The sequence below is a fragment of the Ylistrum balloti genome, unplaced genomic scaffold, assembly GCF_031769215.1.
Source record: "Ylistrum balloti isolate Yb309-2 unplaced genomic scaffold, AGI_CSIRO_Ybal_v1 Utg369560, whole genome shotgun sequence".
Lineage (NCBI taxonomy): Eukaryota > Metazoa > Mollusca > Bivalvia > Pectinida > Pectinidae > Ylistrum > Ylistrum balloti.
The window spans coordinates 204,566-230,465 of record NW_026781861.1 but is presented as its reverse complement, the minus strand read 5'-3'; the positions used below and the strand labels follow the sequence as shown (position 1 = coordinate 230,465).

Below are 25,900 nucleotides of genomic sequence, written 5' to 3'. Positions count from 1 at the left end.
AGACGCATTGTTTGGCTCTGTATCAAACTATAATTATTACTAGGTGCTAGTCACTTATGGAATAGTGACACGGTTCAAAATATATACACATGTCCTTGACGTTGTTTTTTATTATATGATATATGAAAATTACGAAATTTATCACGTTATTGGGCTACTGCACCTCCCCATCTAGATTTAGACTTTTTTTTCAATCGCTTTGGATTTTTCCCATTTGTCTACTAAACTTCAAATGTTAGCCCCCCTCCCCCCTTCGGATTCTTGACGAGTACCAGGACGAAACAGCTGTAAAATGCTGTTAAATTGTGTTAAATTCATTGTATCGATCTACTTTACCTAACTCTAAATTAGTTAAATGTTCTATTAACATTTGTTTCTTTTGTACAATCTTTGAAATGTTACCTTATCAATAAATCTAAGAATCTATGTAACACAATAAAGACGACAGTATTAGCATTAGGTGATGACTCTGAGTGTTAAAACAATGGTATAATTCCTCTATAAATGGATTATATCTGAAAAACTCATTATAGCCACATATTCTTACACGTAATTTGATTTTGTTATTCAAAGGAACGAGGTACGCCAAGATTGTGGTAGTATTTCGATCAGGAAGTTCTACGTCACCACAGGACTATTTCCAGCACCTTTTGCCTTTCATCGACACATTTGTAAACAATGTATACACAGATCAGGTAGAGGCAGAATATTCCGTAATAAACTACGGTAAAAGTGTGTCGCAGATTTTTGGATTCAAAGACCACCAGCCATCAGAATTACAAGCAATCATATTAGGAATGACAAAGAAATACCGATCTAAATTTGCCAGATTCCAGCAAGTGTTGCAGTTTTTGCGCCAGTCTGTGTTTATTCCAAGTCATGTGTCAGAAAATGATGAAAAACATGTGATTTTCGTTACGGACAAAATATACGACAAAATGGATGATGAACTTTTGAACGAAATGCATGACCTAGAAAATAGTGGCGTTACAACACATTGGGTTCTCATTGGTCAAGATCAAGATATTGCTACCCAAGGGAAAAAGTATCACATAAGAGATTATCCAGAACTTTCGGACACAACGGACATTCCAGTACCGTATAAAATTCTTACGGAAATACAGTACAACCGTAAGTATTACAATTTTGTATCTATGAATTGTTTATGCTATTGTGATAAATATATATCCTTCAAATACATATGATTCGTGTTTTGATTGTGTAAATATGTATATATATTTTCTATTACCTATAATTAGATAAAGTAAAATATCAGCATAAAGTCATCTAATTTGTTGTTAAAAGGTAACACAAAAATGAGACTATATTTATCATCAAATTGTCGGTATCTGTTATTATTTTGTATTGGTGATATAAGTAAGACAACGCTTATGTTACATAAATAGGTTTATTTGTAGGACAAACAACACCCCGTGTTATCACAACAACAGAAGAAGCAACATCAACTTTAAAAACAACAACGGATATAGATACAGGTAAGTGTTTTTTGCGTACTCTGAGCTCGAGACAAATATCTTTTTATGAAAAGTTGTATATTTGTATTATTCAGGCGATTTGCACGGTCTATATCTCATAAAATGATCCGATATCTCACTAAGTAACCAGATCGTGACAAAATACCATTGAAAATATTTCTATATGTCGTTATCCTCATTTAACATTAAAAACTAAGGTGGTTATATTTCATGTAAACATAAGTTCGGTTTTCTATAAAGATAGACTCTTATTTGACAGTTGAATATGATCCAGTTCTTTGAAGCCTGATACATATTTATTTCATTGCCAATTTGCAGATTCTTCATTGGCAGATATTGCATTCCTTTTCCATGCATCGAATAAAATATCAAAGAAAGCTTTTAAGAAAGGATATATCAAGTTCTTGTTGCGAATGATTAAAAAGTGCAAGCTGGACAATGGTAAAGTGAGAACAGCTTTAGCAACTTATGGAAAGGAAGGACACCTCTTGTTCAATTTAGGTACTTTTTCACAGAAGAAACCTGCGATGAAGTTCATACGGAAACTCCCGAAGAATTTACGTTTTAAGAAAGCAGATTTAGCAAAAGGATTGCGCCTTGTCCGAGAACAAATATTTGTGGAACCCTTTGATAGACCGGAAGCTCCAAATTACTTGGTTGTAGTGACAGACAGCCCATCCGATGATGGGGTATCGGAAGTATTGACAGAAGCAGAGATGCTTAAAAGTATGGGTGTGTATGTATATATGATAGGAATAGGGGATGTCGGCGAGGAAATTGTTATTGTGCCCAGTGAACCTCCAGCAGAAAACTCCAAACAGCTTCTAGTTTATACAGATCTTGCAAATTTCAAGAAATCAGGAAAATCTGTCATGAAGAAAATACCGGCATGTGAGTATTGATTATAGTTTGACTGTTGAGATTGTTATGCGATAATTCAGTTTTTCATGAAAGTAGTTGGAATTGGAACTGATGAAAAACAGTCCAACGAGTACGTTTTCGATAATATTGATAAATGTAAACATGCGTCCATTGTAGACAAAAGTGCAATTAACGAATTTGTATTTTGTAGACAATGTTGAGAATATTCCAATCAATAGTCAATATGACTTTATCGAAACTCACAAAGAAGATATGAATTGATTGTGTTATGTTGCATAGACATTTATCAACGTAAGTCATGACATGCTTTAAACAATGACAGTGTTTATTTACATGTATATGACAATTTTTTTCTGTAGCAACTGCGAGGATTTTCAGATGTTTGTTCGATAAACGAAGACGAAAATTTCGTCTAAAAGTGTCTTTGCTTTTGCCGTAGTTGATATGTTCCGTATGTTACAGTTTCCTTAATATAGCATGCATTAACATTTAATGTTTTAAAAAGAATGAACATAAGATTTAATAATTAATGTAGCAGAATAAATGAAAAAGGAAGCAATGAAACAATTGACATGTTATTTATGCATACGATTTTTCATCATTTCAGTGAAACGACAGGGAAAGAAAAAAAGAAAACCGAAAAAGAAAACAACTCCTAGTGGAATAACAACCGTACCGACAACCAGTATCACTTTCCAAATGTCCACAATGAGTCAAACTCCGATGACGTCAGAGGATGATAGAAGCGGATTCTCTAAACCCACTGAATATAGCACGTCGACACCACTACCTGTTTCAAGCACTTCAGTGACGGAGATGTCCACAGCAGGAAGATTAGGAACAACCGACCGGGTAATGATGACGTCACAACGGACAGTTGACACGACTGAAAGATTTATGTCGACAACTGGAACAGAACGTCAAACAGAGATACCCACAATTACGTCACCAACGGAGGTAGATACGACAACAGAGGATTTACTAATCTCAACAATCAAAGCGGCACGAACCACAAGCATGTCAATGAAATCTTCATCAACTGGTTTAGAAATAGCCAGTGCAGTTACATTTTCGACTGAGGGAGCGGAAAAAACTATAACTGATGCAACTGAACCCATCATATCTAGGAAATCCGAAACAACAGTTAGAGAACAAAATATAACAGAAGTGAGCAGAATGACATCACCGTCTGGGACGACCTCGGAGAAACTGCAGACAACTGCTGGAGGAGAGCCTACAACAGACAGAGTTTCGGGTTCTGTTCAACACACAACTAAAGCCAAAACACTGACATCAAAAGCACCACCAACTACCGAAGGGTTCCTTATGACTGTATCACCTATGCTAGATGATTTAACAACATCGGGATTTACAGACGGGCAAGCCCCTGACCGGTCTGGAGATTTGATAACATCAACTAGGTTAAGTACCAGACCAGAGATGCAAACAAGCACACCAATCGATGTAGGAATAAATATAAAAGAAACACAAACAACACCTGGCCGTGCGACATTCACTAGTATCGCTACTACTCCAAAACCCACAGTTGCGACAACACCAGCACGCGAACGAAGTACACAGAGAACAACTAGCAATCTTATAAAAGGGGAAATAACTCCAACAGCTTATACTACAATTCGACAACAAAGCAAGACAACAGAATCTACAACATCGATAGAACAGCGAATATCAACCGAAATCGACGTTACGTCTGTAAGGCCTACGGGCAATATAAGAGCAGAGGAATTTACAGATGATACCATATTGGTATCAGGCCTTCCAACCTATTCATTACAATATACGGATGACAGGACAGCTGTGGTAAACGCAGTGACAACAGAAGCTGTCGGTATGTCGTGTCATTTTGAATGAGGAATGGATGCATGACTCTGGTATATAGATGAAACCAGTATCTATCATAGGTCTCCTGGATACCAGTCCTGATATGAACTTTGATGACTTTACAGAAACAAAAACATGAACATTGCAATGTTAGATATTCTCTTAAAGTATACTCTCTTACTTGAGGTGTGAACAATATCTATATTATGTAGAACGACCGCCTGGTATGAAATTCCTTATAATCATCTAGCATTACATGCAATCCATGAAATCTAGCTTCATTTTCATTTTGAAACTTGTTTAGCCTTACATGAATGAATTAAACATAGCTGAATTACATTCTCTATCATAAACTTGGAATACGAAATTATGTTTAGTATGACTAAAACACATGTGATTCGGTAAAAATCTGCTGTGCGTAGATGTTTCAAAGGGTTTATTTTCTATCAATTTACCTTTACTATTTACCAAAATGCTAAACATTCTTTCGTACTCCACTGCTATGGCGTGTGTTGACAAACTGCATTATCAAATCCCGCTTGAATGACCCATTTAAGATTTCAGGAGACGAGGACTTTTTTTATATTTTTCAAATGGAAGCTGCATATCTTATAATGAAATGGGGTGTGATATTATTGAAAGTGACATGCATAATGATAGCTTTGTTTCCAGATTTTTTCTTCAGTGATCGAATTACTTATATTGGCTTTTTAAGGATTTTGTATTTTCATTGACAAATAGCACGTGAGTACATATTTTATGATTTCGTTTTCATGTTCAGTTCAATACTTAAGTCATAAAGTGAAATTTATTCTTATGCGTGCAATCATATTTGTTCATATTGGTTTTGTTTATGCTAGTATCTATGTAAAGATGTGCTATTTGTTTTCATCATGTCTTTTAATTTATTCTCTTTCATGTTCTGTCGCTTACTGTTTTGTCGCTTGCAAATTTAAACACAAACGCTAGTGCACCATGTTTTGCAATGTGATCGATTCGTTTGTGCACCATGTCTTATTTCTGTCTGCATGTCAAAATGTCATCAAGTATTTATACACTTTTACAAAGGATTTCTGTATCGACTTTTTCAGGTTTAGAATATGACTATTTTGCTCTTTTGAAGTGAAAACAGATAACTCGTTACATTGGAGAAAATATTTTCGACTACGTGATTTTTGTTCATATACTTTATTTAATTTCATTATTGTTAAACTAAACTGATTTGTCTATCTGTTACTATTTTACGATGTATTAGATTAATATGATGAATACCAATAATCGATTTTATTAGATTTGTTACTTCGCTATAATTATAAACACTGTGTCATTTGAAATTATTAAAAGAAAATACATATTTACACTTATAAAACGTTTAATCTTATATGATAGAATGCCATAAATGCATTTTATAATAACATAATTCAGTTTTGATTTTAAAAAATCCATTACCTGTTTCTTCATTGAATTTGAATCGTTCATTTAATCATTACACTTCTTTACTTAGGTATTATGATAATGCAGAATCAATTATCGGATCTTTATGAAGATTTATCGTGTGAATCATGTAAATTGATATTATCTTTTTTCTTAACCATTCTAGCAACTGTTGCGCCGATGTCCTTGACGGGTGAGTTTTGCATTAAAGTATAAAATGGCAAAATGTTCTTTATTCTTTTGTATTTTCCCCCATTTATTCAAATATTGACGTACAAACCTACTAATAAATGTGCTAATTTCGGAGTTATCTAACACATAGAGTAAGTAAGAACCATTGATATCATCCCATTTGTTGTCACCATTTCGAGATTTTCTAGTTTAGCAAAATTATCTTCAGCGTTGTTCCTATTGCGTTCACTCTTGCGACAGTTTCCTTCCCTTGTAATTTTACATCCTGTTCCTCTTCAGTGAGTGAGGAGGCAGACATCATCATTGCTGTACACTCGTCTATTACCGCTACTCCCAGCCATTTTACCATCTTGCTCGAATTCCTGGCAGAGCTGTATGAACAGGCTGATATAGACGGAGGACGTGTTAAGGCGGCCGTGATGTTTTACGAGTCAGCGTCAACGCCTATTTTCTACCTTGATCAGTAAGTTTTCGTGATTGTGAAATATCGCATGTAAAAACAGACGCATCATTCAAATCAGCAAAACAAAAGTCGGCATATGACAACAAGAAAATAACTCTCATGTTACAAAATACCAAATAAAACACATATTTTCTTGGAAATATACCATGATGACAAAGATTTTCAGAAAGGGTAGTAATCTTTGCGAAGTCGCCGACAACCTCCTTGTCAATTCTGAGCAAACTCCAGATTGATATCTCAGGCAGAAGAGTAAGATATCAGTTTTTGTTCAGGTATAGCGAAATCCATGCTATACTTATAACGACTACAAAATATTTTCTCAAAGACAGGAATGAGTCAGAGGTTAGATTAATTTCTATTTAAGCGATGTACATACATTTGCAGATTATTATGGTTTTAAGTTAAAATGTTTAATATATGCATGGGATTTCATCATATTCAGATTCAACAAATGGGACGACGTTTTCGTCACGATTTCAAGGACAAGCAACGCTTTGCGAAGTAATGTAGTCGACGCCTCCAAAGCCATGAAGACTGCATCAAGTATGTTTGCTGCTGCAAGGGGCGGGCCAATCCCAAAAGCTCTCATTATGGTCACCGATGCGGCATCCAATGTAAACACCGACATGATCATGACAAGGAAGGAAGAATTGACCAATAAAGGAGTATCTATCTACAGTGTGGGGATCGGCTTACCAGGGAAAGAAGAACTTGAGCTCCTTGCAACGGCAAGTGAAAATGTATTCAGCGTCATCGGCTATGAACAACTACCTAGAGCTGCAGAAGACATAAAGCGGAAAATTCGTTCATGTAAGTATCAGATTTAGGTCAGATGAATATATTACATAGGAACTGGAAATTGTGTATATATGTCTTTGTGAAAAGAAGATATTTTTCTACAGGAAAGTGACTAATTGTTATCTTTACAAGATGGAAAACAAAGCCTTTTTGTCATAGTAATACAGCCTTACTGGTAATATTCATTGATGATGCATGGAACGAAAACATGATACATAGAAAGTTATTAGAGATGAACTAGAAAACATCTTCTACATGCACTTCTGTCTTTGTCTTAATGTACTCCCTCTACAGAAGGATAAACACCCATTACAAGTGTTGCAATCTAACTCTTTTACTCACCTATAGAACACAATTTAAAACCATGCATTTGCTAATCAGCTTAGCAAAAACATCAACAAAATTCCAAATGGCAACATAATTATAATTCAAACTCAAAAACCATCAAACTGGGGAAAATTATGAACAAAATAAAGATTTACAATCCTGACGCTTGAAAAAGTACAAGGATGATATTACCAGGTGTTCCGGAAATATAAGCGTCCTCTGCTTCTTCGACGACACAAGCCATGTAAACTTTCGTCAGTCCAAGTTATGTCACGTTCTCACGTTCAAAAATAAGGTATACATCAACGACACCGACGAGCAAACTAACGAGCATCAAATACGTCCAACTTCATAGCGCATAAAGAAATAGAATATTTCTCAACGATATCACTATGGCGACCATTAAACTTCCCCATAACTTTCATCAACCTGCATCTTTTGTATCATTTCGTTACGAGTTTAACACTAGGTTGACGGCAACTTGCACGCAAATCATGATCATGGGAACAGGCCTTTGGATATCGAATCAACTCTTGACATGTAAATACCATACGTTAGAGATGCAAGGGTATTGCTGTCCAGAAATGGAAAAATCATGGATTATCGCCAAGTTTAAGGAAAAAATGGCTATATGATACTGATCGTATACAGTTATATGTGATGTCTATATGTTATTTATTTTCGTTTTAGGCATTGTCTGATTTTTAAATAAACAAACGATTTTATTTTGTTTATTCTAGTACGAACGATGCCGGAATGCGTGACCACCCCACCTGTTCAGACTACGACGGAAAATCGTAAGTATAACATTAGATAATGATCATGCACATTTTGATAGTATCTTTTGAATATCACGTAACAACATGTTGTTATTGCAGTGATTTACAATCTGCCCCTCCCTTGATAACAAGATAAAACAATTCATACATATTTACCAGATTATAATTTAACTCAAAATGGATGAATTGAGAGCAAAACGCCAACAAGAGATAATATAAAAGATTCGCCATTAAAAAAATAGAAAAAGAAAGGTGTATTGTTATATTTCCACTTACACATTACAGGTAAATAGTTCATCGCCTAAGAAACGTAACATATACATATTTATCAAACCCTAGAAAGACGAAACAGGTGTATGACACAGTTTATTGCTTATTTTGACTGAGCTGTGTTTGATTCTGAACTTGTAATAAAATGTGCTTGTGCCTTGTGCGTCTTTTGTACAATGCCAAAGTAAAAATGTTGGGTCGTCAAAAGTGAAACAGGTTTATAACAAGACCACCAGACATACAATTGAGCATGGGAGATATTTCATACTGCATGCGGATATTTAACAATTATCAGTGAGATGACAGTGACCGTAAACATGACGTCATCCACAGAACAAGTTGAAGGACATCAATGAGTAACTAGACGATGTTGCTTTGGCATTTTAAAGCCACTTATAAATGTAACGCAAATTTCTTCTTCCTGTAAAAAACGTATTATAAACATGGAACAGTAAGTATATATGTCATTGTAGTTCTTTATCTTGATTTGGACTGAGTACTTCATGTTCGCAATTCAAGCAGAGGTAACCACATATCTTATAGATAAATGTCCCGTCGGATATGTTCTGACAGGTTAAATCAGATTAACTCTCAATAAAATATTCAATATTTCGTCCTTTTAACTCAAGATAAAACAATATGTGCTGCGTAGTAATGAATTCGTCTTTTCCTTCAACATAAGACTTCATGATGAAATATTTTGTCGTGCATGTCTATGTGCTTTCCTAATGCTGAAGGTGACATTTGCGTCTATTGCTCAGCAGTTGTTTTTTTTTTTTTTTTTTATCTTTTTATAAATGAAGTCCCCTTGTCATAGTTATAGGCTATTTTGGTCAGGTTTCCACTTGGAAAACCTATACACCAAGTATGAGGGCCCATGTTAGTGTCATATTTTAATCAATGTGTCTGGCCTTCAATTTGATCGTCAACATCTTCGTTCTTTCGTTTCCGGCTGGAGATAATATTTGAATTAAGACGTTCAGGTATTATGAAATTCCTCTTGATGACGCACTGTGAAATTTACATCAGCAATAGGTGTTTTTAAAAGTCCCTAATGTCAAGGGTAATGTCGCTGTTCTTAAAAATTAGAGCCGGGATATTCCACACAATTTTACAACATAATATGCAGAACTCAAAGAATTTAAAAAGAATGATAAAGGTCAATCTTAAGACCGTTGCTATGCATGAGGCGCAGTTCACTTGGCTCTACTACAAATTACCCTAAATTTGTGTAAAAATGCCATATTCATTTGTTTGTCTTTAGCGCAATTTTCGCGATTTCATACCCTAAACCTTGCTAATGGAGGTTTTTTCCGCTAGGATTTGTTGTATGTTGCATGCTATTTTTTAATTGATTCAAATAATGGCACTGTTAGGATCGGAATATACACATCAATTTGACTTTCCTCTGGAATAATCAAATAATCATTACGCTACTCGCTTTCTAAATTTTAACTTAACAAACATGTTACAAAACCAGGTTTTAGATAAGTACACGAGAATCACTATAAAAGTCATCAGACAACATCTGAAAATCAGTGTTTTTTACATCGGTCAAATTTGATTTGAACTGAATTTATACGCAGCAGTATGATATAAATATTTACAAACCTAACTAGGTACGGGTTATCCCATCACATATTTAATCACTATTTAGCAACCTTAATTTTACCAATGCAGCTTTAAGATAAACGCAAGTTCAGAATTAGGCATAATGTGGGCCATTTCTGACGTTTCGGTGATCTGGTCGTATTAGATATCAGAAATAAAAATAAAGTAATCGAAGAAAACTTCATGCACATCGTTTGTAGATAGAAACATTTGTTTTGTTTTTGCGCATTACTGCAAATAATTTATCGGTTTCTTTATTTTCATAATTCAGAACGACAGACCAGAATCAAGCAATGTTTGTCTCACTTGCACGTGTAGATTTTCTTTTTTTTTGTGGCAAGTGAAAACAATCAAGTTAAAATAATATTTCTACTTTATAATTTAGCGTGTTTATGTCGTCTAGGTTCAACCGCAGACATATTTAAGTGAATAAGATTAGTATGGTATTATTTGTACTCTTTCTGTTTGTAGAGACTTTGACTCTATACTCCAATCTCTAATGGTATATATGACATCTCTAAACATGTTTGCAATTCTGTGACAGACATGCCTTTAACAGTTTCAGTAATTACAATGACGGGAACTACGCAGGTGACGGAAGGGGAGACAATTCGATTACAATGCAAAGTTACGGGTGCATTGTATGCCCTAAACGACATTGATTGGTTTAAAGATGGTTTAAAATCGTACTCAAGTGTAAGAAACAATATAAGAATTACTAATTCGGTCACGAATAAGGACCGGACTTTAACTAGTGTGTTAGAAAAACAACAAGCAAACATTAAAGATGCCGGGAGCTACGTGTGTCGCAGTATTGATCTGCAAATTACTTCCAGGATGGTGTACGTACTGCCTGGTAGGTCAAAGTCGTTTTCACATTATGTTGATCGTTAATTTGCTTTGATAATAATTTCCTTTCCATGTTATATATATAACCACGCATAGATGCGCATGAACTTTTAATGAGCGCAATTGCTGACGCATGCAGACAAAAGCATGTAACAACGGAATAATAAAAAAAGGAATATTATTAGGCTTTGTAGCGAATAGAAGTACGAACTGAGAATACGCATAGAACACGAACAAATTCATTACGGCTATCAGTTTATAAATATAGACTTGATTACTGTTAATCTTTTAAAATTCCACGAATACTTTATTTCGCGAACTTACCATTCCTCTGACATATTTGCGAACACAGGATTTTGCGATTGGTGGTCTGGGAATTACTTCCAATTCGCATATGAACTCATATTGGTAACCGAATCTACATGGATTTCCTCAAGGTGATTTTCGTACAAATAATTGCGAGGAATTTTAATTGGGTTTTACTTTCGCAAAAATAAATCCCACGCGAAATATAAGTGATTAACAGTATGGAATGAGCGCACGACAATACAGCACGATATCCATATGTTTCTTAGCAATGTATTATTTTCGTTCTTGTGCGACCATGTCTAGGAGTTATTCTTCAAGCATGAATGTAAAATGTAGATATATCTAGTATTTGTTACATCGCTATATGTTACTTAAGTTATTATTGACTTATTAGCATGTCATTTGCATACCTTTCAGAGAAGGTTTGTGGTTGCCATATTCTTTTCATAAGGATTTGCTTCTCTCCTAATCATAACCACAGTATGACAAAAATACATTTCTACACATTATTTCAACCAACACAGTGTTGGTAACTTCATAATGTATAGTATATTATAGATATAGCCATATATAGAATGTTAATTGAAGCACTTTATTTTCACTTTATTAGAAAATGAAACAAGTCGAAATTAATTATTCCCTCAGAACTTAAAATCAACCGAACAAAATGTTTTCATCGTTGCCTTGCGCGATATATTTTTTTATTGATCTATTTATGTCTATTTTGCTTTCATTGATATTATTATATTACGGTGTTCATATTAAGTTGGTATTATAACCAGATATAAGGAATATGTGGTACTGTTATCATTATTTCTCTATAAAATCTCTTTATTTCCAGTGAGTTGTTGTGTTCGCGAAAGGTTAGTAACTGTCTTATTCGCGAATAAATGATTTCGCGAGTACCACACCACAAAAATCATTTATTTAAGGAAAATATCAACAAAAGTATGTTCGCGAGGGATTTGAATTTGCTAGTGATCTTGCTCCCGAATAAAAGCGAAATATAATCCCTCGAGAAACATAAGCGATTTACAGTATCGAATAGTTGAATAGTTAAAAGAGCTACAATAAGGGCGATAACTCGTACACATATAGTCTTATGACGCACGACAACACTCACTGACAATTGTACTACACTGCATTCCTGAAATATTGTCTTAAATGTTAAACTCTAGGCGATTTTACCATTATACAAAGAAATGTGACGTGTGTATTGGATAATTGCTATGATTGGAATTGCTAGTATAAAAGTGACAAAGCTCTCGACTCTAATTTATCTGAGCATGCGCATGGCCGCCTGTATAATTCTCAGTGTGGTAACCACTACTTTTCGTTCAAGTTATCAACGAGTTTATTGACGAAGAAACAATGTGAAATTCTTACAAATTTACTTTATCTCATGTAAATACAGTGATATAAAATATTTCTTTTTCCTTTATATCTCATATTTCTTACAGCACCTGCCCCCGTCCAGACAGAGACACCAACCAGTGATCCAGGTATGTATTTGGCCTTTTATGTCCTTAGCTGATTTGTTGTGTCGTTATTGGATATGTAACGATCACATACTCCCGTAATGCACCATAGCGCTTTCGCTTTGTTAGAAATCGTACTACTGAATAGATTTGTTTATATTAAATAGTGGTTAAGGGAATCGTTAAGAATCCACAAGGGTTTCTTAATTCTAGATATTACACTCGGTGTCAAGGTCATGATCCAATTATTAATAGGATTGAGTTGAAAATTGATACACTTACCAAATATCTGTAATCTTTTTATCAATCATTGCGGCTCTTCATAACTTGTTATGCTCTTGGAATTAATCTGTTTATGCGTTGAACGTTCCTTCAATGTAGTATATACTGTTTACTGTGAACAGTTTGCATATAAATGTAACTATGAATGATGATACGTTTATCTCAATTTGTCAATATGTCTTTTGTCTTTACAAATTTACTTGTTTTTAGGAATGTGTACATAAACTAGTAATTTATGCATGTATAAGTAAATTGATGATTTCTATAAATAGGCATAACTCTATTTGATCTAAATGATCGACAAACCTCTTTAGAGATGACGTATGGTAATAATGTACTAAAATATCACCCCAAAGTCATACAAAAGCTATATTATCTGGTCCAAAATTGCTCATTTTGACTACTAATAATTTTGAAGGAGGAAAACAAATTCCTTTATTCAATGATTCTGAAATGACAAAAGTGTGAGAAACTATAGATATTCGACACGCACTGTTGCTTTAATGAGACTTCTCTACATAACGATTTGAGCACTACCTGCCTTTTAATAGAAAACATTAGACAACATAGCATACACATAGTATTAAACCCCTGTATTTCGTCCGTGCTTCCGGCAATTCCCTTGTATTGCAGGTCCGATTCACATCACGTTTCCCACTCCAGACGGAGGTAAGTTATTTATTTTTTCAAACTCAATGTATTAGATGTTGATAGATCTTTCGTTAAGTGTTTACGACTAAACAACTACATGGAAGAATTTTGTATTTTACAAACAAAAGGTAAGTGTTCTAAAGCCTCAGAAGGCGGTGTCCAAACCTCAGAAGGTGGTGTCCAAATCTCAGCAGGTAATGTCCAAACCTCAGAAGGTGGGAAAAGGACAAAATTTTGTATGGTTTAACACACATAATTTGATATATGTACCGCTCTGCACATTATAACCAGACATCTGAATTCTAAGTCACGTTGAATCATATGCAGATATGGACGTTCTGCTAATAAACCGTAACTACGCTGTGTACCTTACTGTATTGTCCGGAATGGTTGAGAGAATGAAAGAGGCATTCATTGGCAAATTACATTTGTATATTTTTTGTAGATATAGTAAGGATATGTCAACGTCTTACTAATGTTGTTATGTCATTTATAGTTTATTGAAATTTGTATGTGTTTGTAATCTGCTGACAAGTTTAAGTTACTTTTCAGAACTCTTCGGCGATGAAGGTAAAAAAGACACACGCCTTATGGGCGCATTTACATATAAACAGGCTATACCGCGTGTAATCAAGAGATACTTCGTAAAGCTAAATCTATAGTGACGCCATATGACGCCGTGCCATAGATTTATGTTCTATTGTAGCACACTGGCTTTTCATACATTTTTGTACCTATGTGTTCAGTATACATGTACAATCATCTGCTTTGCCTGTATATTTTGTTGTTGGTTTATTGTCGTGTTTGTATATCACAACTTCGTTTATCTGTTTCCGGATTTAGATAGAAGGATAAAACGTCACATTACTATAGTAATTGTTTCTATAAATGACAGTATGAACAAGGGAATTTTCAAATGAAACAATTAATACTTTTTTTATATGTTGGAATATTAAAGTGTTAAACAAAATTCGAAGTAAATCACAAATTAACTGCATTTCAAAAATAAAATCAATAAACATGTTCATTTCCAGCTCTTATATACCACTGTATATTTTAAACGGACTTTCATGTTGTATCAAATGCTTCGTGTGGCGCGGGATTAATCGCTGCGTATGACATGGGCTTGGTTTAGTAATAACTGCGCAAGCGCTGGGAAGAGGGTTCGCAGGATTATTTCACTGTTATATATTATGGTGCAGGGATACAAGGTGCGCGGAGCTGTATATATGTATATCCACATAGAAAGGTGTTGCTATACATTATGTGATGGTTCAGTCTATTGAATGTTTTCAATGTATCATTATACCCATTGATAAGCCATAAACTACGTGGTTAGGTTAAACACATTTATATCAACAAATATATATATTGAGAAAAACATGTTGTGTGCAGTTAAAATAATCATATTTATGCATGATTAAATTATACATTGTGGCAGTTGAAAGTATTTTTACCCTTGTCGGTGAAAGAGTCGTTTGAAAAGTTTCAACTTGCTGTCGAAACAGATATCCTGAATCCTGAATACCATAAAGCATTAACAAATGATATATTGGTTCACTGTTTGATAAACGGATGTAACTGGTAATTTTTAATCAGTATTAACTGATCTCCCGTTCCAGCTTTCTTCGACTGCTCTTCAGGTAGCGCCGATATTGTTTTCATCATTGACTCGTCCACAAGTGTAGGTGGACCTAACTTTAGGAAAATGCTCGATTTTATGGCTGACTTTGTCAACACGGTGGATATTGATTCCGGTAATCATAGGGTCGGGGTTGTCGTCTACAATACTGGTATTACCACGAGGATACTTCTTGACGAATATCTCGAGAAGGATAGTCTACTTGAGGCGATATCCGGTATCCGGTATACATACGGTAATACAAACACTGCCGAGGGATTACGAGTAGCTAGAGAAGAAATTATAGGGTCTAAAGGAGACCGAAGAACAGTTCCGAATGTGGTGATCCTGATCACAGACGGCATCCCGAACATGAATGTACGGCGTACAATACCAGAGGCAACACTAATAAAGGAAGAGGGATCCCGTATGTACTTTATAGGTGTTGGATTAAGTCCTGGAATTACCCTGGACGCGATTCCATCGGAACCATTTAGCGACAACGGATTTTACGTCGATGACTTCAATGCATTGGCTTCAATAGAAAATAAGATTTTCTCTGGAATCTGTAAAGGTACACTACGGAATATAAGCTTTGATGATAAGCTTTAGCCTCTAATACATTTTGTTACTTTATTGCACAGATCTATGAAGATTCGCTTCTTTTCCATCTTATATTCATCTCTCTATCATTTTGCCTACACTTGTGGTGGTATCTTCCTCTCTCCTGTTGTCTGCATATCTTAAACAAGGTATCATTGGTGAAGGATTAATTATCGGAAAACATGCAGCAAACGACATTTCTTTTGTATTTACTGTGATGCAAAATTATCATCAAAATATTAGTATCAAACTTCTATGGTAACGGGTTCATATCAGTGACTTCGCACTGTATTTTCTTCCTTTTGCACATATAGGTGAATTGGCTATGTTACGAATAACTGTGCATAGATGGTAGTGGTGCATGCGGTATGAGCAAGACGGGACCTTATGTTTCCAGAGACAGGTTCGCATGTTGCGGCGATAGTTAGTGGCAAGATGAAGCTAACATTTTAAGTGATCACTTGTGATATGGTGGAGGTGACATATGCAATATTTAAATGGCGATAATATGGATATCAGGTTCCGTGTAAAACATGACAATTGCTTCATTAATGATAAATGACTGAGTAAAATATCACACACACAGTGATTGGCTGCAGAAAACACGTGATGAATATTTGACGGAAAGTTTAGACGACTGGTTGGAGAATTTGACATACTAATGGCGAAGGTTTGACGGGGAAAACATCTAATATACAAGGTGATTGGCTGAAGAAAAATAAATTAATGGTGATTGGTTGACAAAACTAAAAAATACATGGTGATTGGATTAGAAAATATGCATGGCGATGGGCTAGCAGAAATAATGTATAAACGGTTTTTGGCGTTTCTTTGCGTATATTCGTAAAACCATGGTGATCGGTACGTATACAAGTAATGACTATTAACTCATTGTTATAAAGAATAACAACATAATTAAGATCATGGTCATTGGACAAACGCCATCTTTATGTCTCAGTCAACATTTCTACATTCACGTTAACTTTAATTCATAAAATCATTTGCTTTAACGAGACTGGTTTTGTACGGATGAAATTTATGATACAAAAACATTTGTTAATCATTTTCAAGATATACGTCATCAATATGTGTGTGTTACGTCATCAATATTTATGTTTGATAATGAATATATGTGATGTTCACTCCTCCCTTCGATTTCAGAAACCATTAAATGTGTGTCAGGGAAGGCAGATATAGTCATACTTTTAGACTCATCAACAAGTGTCGGGAAAGGAAATTTCAATACCATGTTGGAGTTCACCAAGAACATTGTCAAGTCATTAGATGTAGATTCAGGTCGTTTCCGAGTGGGTATTGCGACTTATAACACATTCGTTTCTCATAAAACAATGTTGAACGATTTACAAACTTCTGCCGAGCTGTTGCAAGTAATTGGTAATATTCCGTATACCTACGGCAATACTAATCCGGCTGACGCCCTCAAGTTTGCAAGGGTGAGTATGTTCACTCCAGAGAACGGAGATAGAGCCGATGCCTCGAATATGATTCTGCTGATCACAGACGGTTTGGCAAACATGAACCCGAGACGATCTATTCCGGAGGCAAATATGGCAAGAGATGATGGCATACGTGTATTTGTAATGGACATAGGCGTAGGAAGGGCATCGGAATTGGCCGGAATGGCCAATAAACCGCTGGAACATAACCGGTTTAGCGTCAATACGTTTGATGAAATGGATACAGTCAAGAATGCATTAATGGTTGAGGTTTGCGAAGGTATGCATATGTATATAAAATAAGATCTTCACGTCTAACAGTGAGATCTAATAGCATGTCCCCTTGCCTTCTAATGACCATTTTTTAAAATCTGGAGAAAAATATACAGACGTTCATGTCTTATTCACTACTGTAGTAAATATCCGGTATGTTTATTATTATGTATATGAAAAAACAAAAACAAAAACAAAACCAACAATCGAAAAAAAAAAACCCACACAAGTCACTAATGAGAGTTGATTAGGAAGTTGTTTACTCGAAACACATCTCAATAAGCAGCCTTATATGAAACGAAATATTTTATGTTTAGTTTTGAGAATAAACTATCTAAATTTTCAGAGAGTCGCACATGCATTGCTGTACAACGTGACATTGTGTTTGTCGTCGACTCTTCATCAAGCGTGGGGACAACTAGTTTCCGCAAAGTAATTGCCTGGATATCAGAGTTCGGACACAATATCGATCTAGACGGGGGTTCATATCAAATAGGCATCGTTATCTATAATACACAAGTCACTAAGAAAGTTTATTTCAACCAAGCGACCAAAAGGGCTGAATTAGATAGCATACTAAAAACCATTCCTTATTCATACGGTAATACAAACACCGCTGAAGGTATCAGGGCCGCCCGTGAAGATTTGTTGGCCCGGGGCCCAGGGAGGAGGGCGAGGGTGCAAGGAATGATTGTTCTTATCACAGACGGAGTATCAAACATGAATGCTCAGCGAAGTATACCGGAAGCTAACAGCGCTAGGGCTGCTGGGATACAAGTTTATGCTATTGGTGTTGGATTGATGGACCGACAGGAAATTGATGGAATAGTCAACAAACCTGTTTCCGTTCATCGTATCCTTATCAACAATTATGATGCAATGCCGGCGATTTCAAATGATTTATTTGATGGTGTTTGTACAGGAGGTATGACGTCACTTACTTATTTTGATATAGCATACCTTTTATATTATAAGACGGAATATTCGTTTTATCTTAATTACAGAAAATATCATTACTCCTGTAATGTCAAAGATGTTTGCTGTTTCAAATATGTCAGTATGTTCTTACATTGTCGTTTGCGTTTCCGTGCTGTTTTATTTGTAATTGCCGCAGTATTTTAGCCGCTGCTCTATCTACATGCTCATCACCATTGTTTCTGTGTACGTATATTTCGTTCCACTATCATTTTCAATTTCAAACGTAAACTCATATTTTAACGACTCTAACCTTTTGCCAATATATGATACACAATTGATCTTACTTTACCTTACCAAAGAAAAATAAGTAACTGCAAGCTGTAGTGCTATATCAAATGTGCATCAGACAACGTCAAGGTCTTTTCCATTTCCTATTGTACGATGTTAAAAGCTGTTTTTAAAAATGTTGTAAATTACCTTAAGAGACACATGTTTTCAGCAGAACCTTCAAGAACACATTCACTGCTAATGTTTTGATTTCTACCTCTTCTTATTGAGCGAGATTTCCTTAGTCACATGTTCTTTGAGAGATTTGATATAACACGTTTAATAGCGCTTTACAGACGTTTACTGAAATGGTACAGAGTTTGAAAATTTTAATTGAATATTTAACGATGTACCAACAGGAGTCGCCAATCCCTTGTTACCGTCACTGCCGCAGCCTCAACCGGGAGCTTCAGGTAAGATTAACATTATCATATATGTCCTTCTGTTTACATGTCAGTTTCAATTAGAATATTTTGTTTGAAGCTCTCACGTGTGCTTTTGTTGAATTTCGGATGTTAATGTAACCAGGAATCCAATTACATTAACACTCTGTGTTATCGTTATCGTAGAATGTATGTATCTGAAAAGCTCACATTATACAACTTACACACCGGTCTGTCTTTTTTTACTTTCTCAGTGATCAAAGAGTGTTCAGACGGAAGAGGCGATTTATTGTTTATCCTTGATTCATCAACAAGTGTCGGAGATGAAAATTTTCGAAAAATGCTGGATTTCATGAAGGATATTATCCGAGCGGCTCCGATTGACTCCGGACATTACAGAGTAGCAGTTTTGGTTTTCAACTCTGATGTTAAGGTAACTCTGTTACTAGACGCTATCGAAAACCAACAAGACCTTTTGGCCTACATAGACAATATACCGTACAGCTATGGTAACACACATACCGCTTCCGCATTACAAGCCATGCGCGACACAATTTTCATCCGGTCAAACGGCGATAGACCAGATGCTCCTAACATCGCTGTCGTTATGACGGACGGAGAGTCTAACATAAACTCCGGACGAACAATCCCGGAAGCTAACGCCGCGAAAAGGGAAGGTGTGGAGATATACGGAATAGGCATTGGTCTAATGGAAACAGCAGAAATAGACGGGATCTCAAGCGAACCTCTAGATACACACAGATTCAACGTGGATAACTTCGACAGTTTGACCGACATGAAGGCAGATATTTTCGCCAAGATTTGTATAGGTAAATGTTTGCACGGCCTGGCTTTTCATCATGCTAGAGCTATAATTAGCTATGCTCTTTTTTTTAGATAAAAGGAATATACGTCATAATTGTTTTATCTTAAATTACACAATAAAAGACAATGCTGCAATATATTGATGACTCTTTAAAAAAAACTTGTTTTAAAAAAGATATGTTTACACTTGTTAAGATATAACTTTGCTATACCGTGTCAGATCCTTTGTTAATTCTGTATTTGGTAAATTAACATTGTACTATGTTATTGATAGCTTTGGTGTTGGGTCACTGTTATAAAGTGTATGCAGATATGTAAAGACTATAATGCACCAACCAATTGTAACTGGTAACGGGGATCTTCTTCGTAATATTTCATATGACAGAGTCTTAAGCATTAATGTGTTTACATGTTTTTTTTTATATCCCATGATTATCCGCTGAAGCAATTTGTCTATATATTGCTTATATGACCAGGTTTTATGATATATTGCTGCGCCATATATTACAATAATGATGACGTTGTGCATTTGCATGTTGTGTATACTCAATTGTATCTGAATAAGCAATATAACCAGAACCACGAGAACGCCGCCTGGCCGTCGTATTGGTATCGCGTTGACATCTGGCCAATCCTTCGGTAAACGCGACAAATCGGTGAATGCTTTCATGCTTTGTGGTGTTTATAATACAGAGCTGAATCCGGTATTTTGCAAGCAATCTGTACGTCTTAGCAAGTAATGCAGCTAAAGGTAAAAAAGGGTTTCTTATCATCTAATACTAATTTCAGAAAAAAGAATCGAGGAACCATCAGCATCTCGAGAACCGAAATCAGGGGGTGAGACAAATATATCCAATTAATTTTTAAGTGTTCATATCGAATAATAATCAAAATCATTTCTCTTTTTAAAAAAAAGATATATGTGTCTCGATTCAGGAGATTGTGTAACAGAATTTAGCATAGAGTTGATTTTTATGCATATGATTTTAAACCAATTTTGTCATAGAGGGAGAATATTCCTGTTTTTTATTCTAGACTAGTTCGTCCTTTGTATTCTATATCTCAGTAATGTTGAGATATATCAAGATGTTTATTTCTGTTACACCTGATTACAGTGTGTGATTCTGACCTCACTTTCGTCTTGGATTCTTCGACAAGTGTAGGAGAAAGAAATTTCAAACTAGTCCTAAATTTTACAAAGAGATTGATAAATAGTGTGGATATAGACTCTGGCTCTGTACGTGTAGGTCTGTTGACCTATAGTTCTCGTTCTAGAGTACATTTCTATCTAAATACATTTTCATCTAAAATTCAATTAATGGATGCAGTAGACAATATTCCATACGAATTCGGGAGTACTAACACTGCCGACGCACTTCGTGATATGAGAGACGATTTGTACTCTTTGAGAAATGGAAATAGACTCGGTGTTCCGAACATCGCTGTTTTATTAACTGACGGGACGTCAACAATTAATTCCAAAAGAACCATTCAGGAAGCTAAACTCTCAAAAATGGCGGGCATCCACATTTATGCCGTTGGAATCAACCTTTATGATACAAGAGAACTTGATCAGATAGTAACGGAACCAATCGAACGTAATCGTTTTATAGTCAATGATTTCCAGGATTTGGATGAAGTGCGTGACACCTTGTTCTCCTCTGTTTGTCCGGGTGGGTAGTCTGCATTAGTACTGTGGGTGCTGGTGTTGGTAGCTTATGTTTTATTATTTGCAGTTTTGCCAACGTCGTTACAATGTTTTGTCTTTCCATAATCCATGTGATGGTATACGTATTATACATGACAGGAAGTGGTGTTTGGTTTCTATGTAGTTATATGCGGAATGTTATGGAATCGAGTATTCTGGTGTCTATGTGGTTGTCTTCCATACGTGTTGTTCCCTTTGGGAAATGTTTTGTGGAGAAATCCGTTGTCGTTGGTGTAAAAGGTATTTTGCATTAATATATACTGTCAACGTTTGTGACACAGTGAACCCCAGCGTCTATTTGACGTTGAAAGGTTTTTCGTTATTAACACTGAATGTTCTGATTAACAATTATGTGTAAGTGCTTACTTGTGCTGCCATTTACTTAGTATTTGAATTCAATGGATTATGAAATAAAATGCCGATCTTGAAGATAAATTGTAAGAGTAAATCTATTACAAAAATTACGAAAAGGAAATATCAGTTTCTGATAATATGATGTTTTATTGTAATGGAATATTGATACTGCTAGTACCCACATATACATGCGCATATCTTATACCGAGCGATGCTTGTTAAAGACATGTTGCCGCAATATTTTGTAGAAGTTTATTGTCTGTTAATGTACACGCAAATTATGACTAACAGAAGATGAATTTCCATTGCGGCGATTTACTTCAACAAATGGCAGAGTATCACAAATCCCACAAGCTCGTAACAGTATGGCAACTGTCGATTAGCTACTGCCTATTGTAAGGGGGGAGGAGAAGAAATGTCAGAGACTGTAAACCATTTATATTTCGCGAATACGTTATTTCAGGTACTTGCCGGTTCAGCCATACGTGGTTTTTCGATCTAGAAATTATTTTAAATTCATCAGTTATTAGAGACCAGGTTTCTTAAAAATATGGATTGTCGAAACATCATGTATGTTATTTAGACTTATTTCCATACAAATAATCGCGAAGGGTTGAATTCGCGATTGACTATCCTCTCGTATAAACCTAAAATAAATTTGAAGCGAATTATAACTGATTTACAGTATACAGGATTCACAGCAGTGTTGTATCTCGGTTTTCCTTCCAGATATCCCAGCACCACCTCCGCAGCCGGTGGAGCTAGGTGAGTCGTTTAGTACGTCCACCGTTGTCACTTGTATCAAATTACAGAGCATGAATCATGAATGTAACTAATGGAGATTTTTAATAACATATCTTAATGTATGATAATGTTAAAATGCAACATATCTATATGAGTAGGATGTCTTAGATATATAATGTGATGTAATAATTGTGAATATACATAATTTCAGACATACTGAATTCTGAAATAATCATAACTGCGCACTTGCGATAAAGATGCATACCATTGGCATTTCATTGCATGCTGTTATTTTATTCATTTGCGAATCATTGCCTGCATTTTAGCGTGCAAGTCGCTGCGACAGGATATAGTTTTCGTCTTGGATTCATCAACAAGTGTTGGAGAAAGAAACTTTCAAAAGATGCTGAATTTTACAAAAGATTTTTTAATGGCTGCAAACATTGACTCCGGAAGTGTCCGTGTCGGTCTAGTTTCCTATAGCACCACGATCACTATTCACTTTTATCTAAACATGTATGCCACAAAGGCACAGATCTTCTCCGCCATCGACGATGTGCAATATAAAGCGGGGAGTACAAATACAGCCGACGCACTTAAAACTCTTTTAAGTGACATGTTTATATCAGATCATGGAGACCGAAACGATGTACCAAACGTTGCCATGGTAATAACAGATGGAGTATCGAACATTAACATGCGGCAGACTATTCCAAGAGCAGAAGAAGCGCGATTATCGGGTATAACGATATATGGTATCGGTATCGGCCTGACGGAGACGGCAGAACTAAAAGGGATAGCAAGTGATCCAGATGAAGAATTTCTTTATACGATTGAAGACTTTACAGAGCTCGATCAAGTGAAGGAGACGTTGTTTGAATCGTTCTGTCTTGGTAACGATGTTTATATTGTTGGAATGACTGGGAACAGGTTCTACATCTATTATTGGTGCTTAAGCTTCAGTTTCAAATAGATAACTGTTTTCCTCTGTCATTTGTGTTGTGTTGCGTAAGGTGTTAATAAGTTTACTTTTCTTTCTGTTGCTTTCTGTGGTGATTTTGAAATATCTCTTTTTATCTGCTCTCTGCGTTTGTTGTAGCAGTTAATTAGTTTTCTTGTTTTCTATTTAATCTCTGTAACAATTCTAAAAGCTCTTGTGTGCTGTTACTTCCCTGTCACATTCTGTACCTAATGTCATTTTCTATAACTGGTATATGTTACTTCCCTGTCACATTCTGTACCTAATGTCATTTTCTATAACAGGTATATGTTACTTCCCTGTCACATTCTGTACCTAATGTCATTTTCTATAACTGGTATATGTTAGATTTCTATCACATTCTGTACCTAATGTCTTTTTCTATAACTGGTATATGTTAGTTTCCTATCACATTCTGTACCTAATGTCTTTTTCTATAACTGGTATATGTTACTTCCCTGTCACATTCTCTACCTAATGTCATTTTCTATAACTGGTATATGTTACTTCCCTGTCACATCCTGTACCTAATGTCATTTTCTATAACTGGTATATGTTACTTCCCTGTCACATTCTGTACCTAATGTCATTTTCTATAACAGGTATATGTTACTTCCCTGTCACATTCTGTACCTAATGTCATTTTCTATAACTGGTATATGTTAGTTTTCTATCACATTCTGTACCTAATGTATTTTTCTATAACTGGTATATGTTAGTTTCCTATCACATTCTGTACCTAATGTCTTTTTCTATAACTGGTATATGTTACTTCCCTGTCACATTCTCTACCTAATGTCATTTTCTATAACTGGTATATGTTACTTCCCTGTCACATCCTGTACCTAATGTCATTTTCTATAACTGGTATATGTTACTTCCCTGTCACATTCTGTACCTTATGTCTTTTTCTATAACTGGTATATGTTACTTCCCTGTCACATCCTGTACCTATTGTCATTTTCTATAACTGGTATATGTTACTTCCCTGTCACTGATACATTTGTCGATAGACGTTAGATAGATTATATTCCGTTTTATTTTTTTTTCAAATTTCTCTAGAATGCTTCAAGCACGTATTCTTTTTTTATCTATATTGGTGTAGTTTCAACTGTTGAAAAGCATTTGGTGTGGGTTATTAGTCTTGAATAGTCCCTTAGGTTGTTAGAAGCATATTTTTGTAGTTTTGTTTTTTACTGCATTAATCAAATAATCAACTTGGATATGGGATGTTTGTTTCAGTTCTGTTAAGTCTTCCTAGTATCACTTTCCGATAGAAATGCGCAGTTAACAAAATGTAATCAAGTTAATTTGATGCTTTGTTTCAGAAGAACCTATCCCGACCCCTGCTTTTTCTAGTGAGTAATGATCACGTGATGTGCATCAGGGATTTGTCAACAAGAGTACTGTATACCTGGTTATTTTCGCGTGTCAAAATATTCTTTGAAACCGATCGGATTATATTTTGCTTAATCATAATTTTGCTCTCTTTACGTAAAAGAGGAGCTTACAAACACGTCCACGTGCTTAGTTTTCGCAGTCACTTTAATGTACTGCGAAATCGTGAAAATATAATTCCCGCGAAAATAATCAGCTATACGAACATTGTTCATAGACACGAGATAATCTCCTAAAGTGTTGTATGTTTCAATAACGGAATACCGTCATTCTGTAGACCAAAGAAGATATCAAATATTTGCAGAAGAGTCATACAAATTTATATTTGACTTAAATTTCATTATCATGGTATGAAAACGATTTTACCAAAACTTGGAATATCTGTTATGTTTGTTTAAACTAAATACTGTTGGTTTAATATTACAAAGGAAAACGAAACTTAGTTTTGAAGAGGAAATTTATATAACAATTGGAAGATTATTCAATACTCGGGATATTTCAGAATATCTTTCCAATTGAATTTATTAAATTATATTTTCATTTTCAACGAGCTATATGAAGAAGAGTATGACAAATGTATGAATAGTTTTTCAGTTATACTTTTTTCATCTAAAATGTGGGTAATAATAAATGATCGACAGAGCGAC

General features: G+C 35.3%; 1 protein-coding gene across 1 annotated transcript in view; it reads left to right on the top strand.

The window, feature by feature from the left end:
• Positions 1-25,900, top strand: part of LOC132544446 (uncharacterized) — a 250,740-nt gene that overhangs the window by 73,302 nt on the left and 151,538 nt on the right. Inside the window, 6 exon segments of the mRNA XM_060208080.1 lie at positions 5,821-5,847; positions 6,126-6,309; positions 6,752-7,119; positions 8,175-8,231; positions 12,713-12,754; positions 13,646-13,681. Of these exon segments, the coding sequence (XP_060064063.1) occupies positions 5,821-5,847; positions 6,126-6,309; positions 6,752-7,119; positions 8,175-8,231; positions 12,713-12,754; positions 13,646-13,681 (714 nt within the window).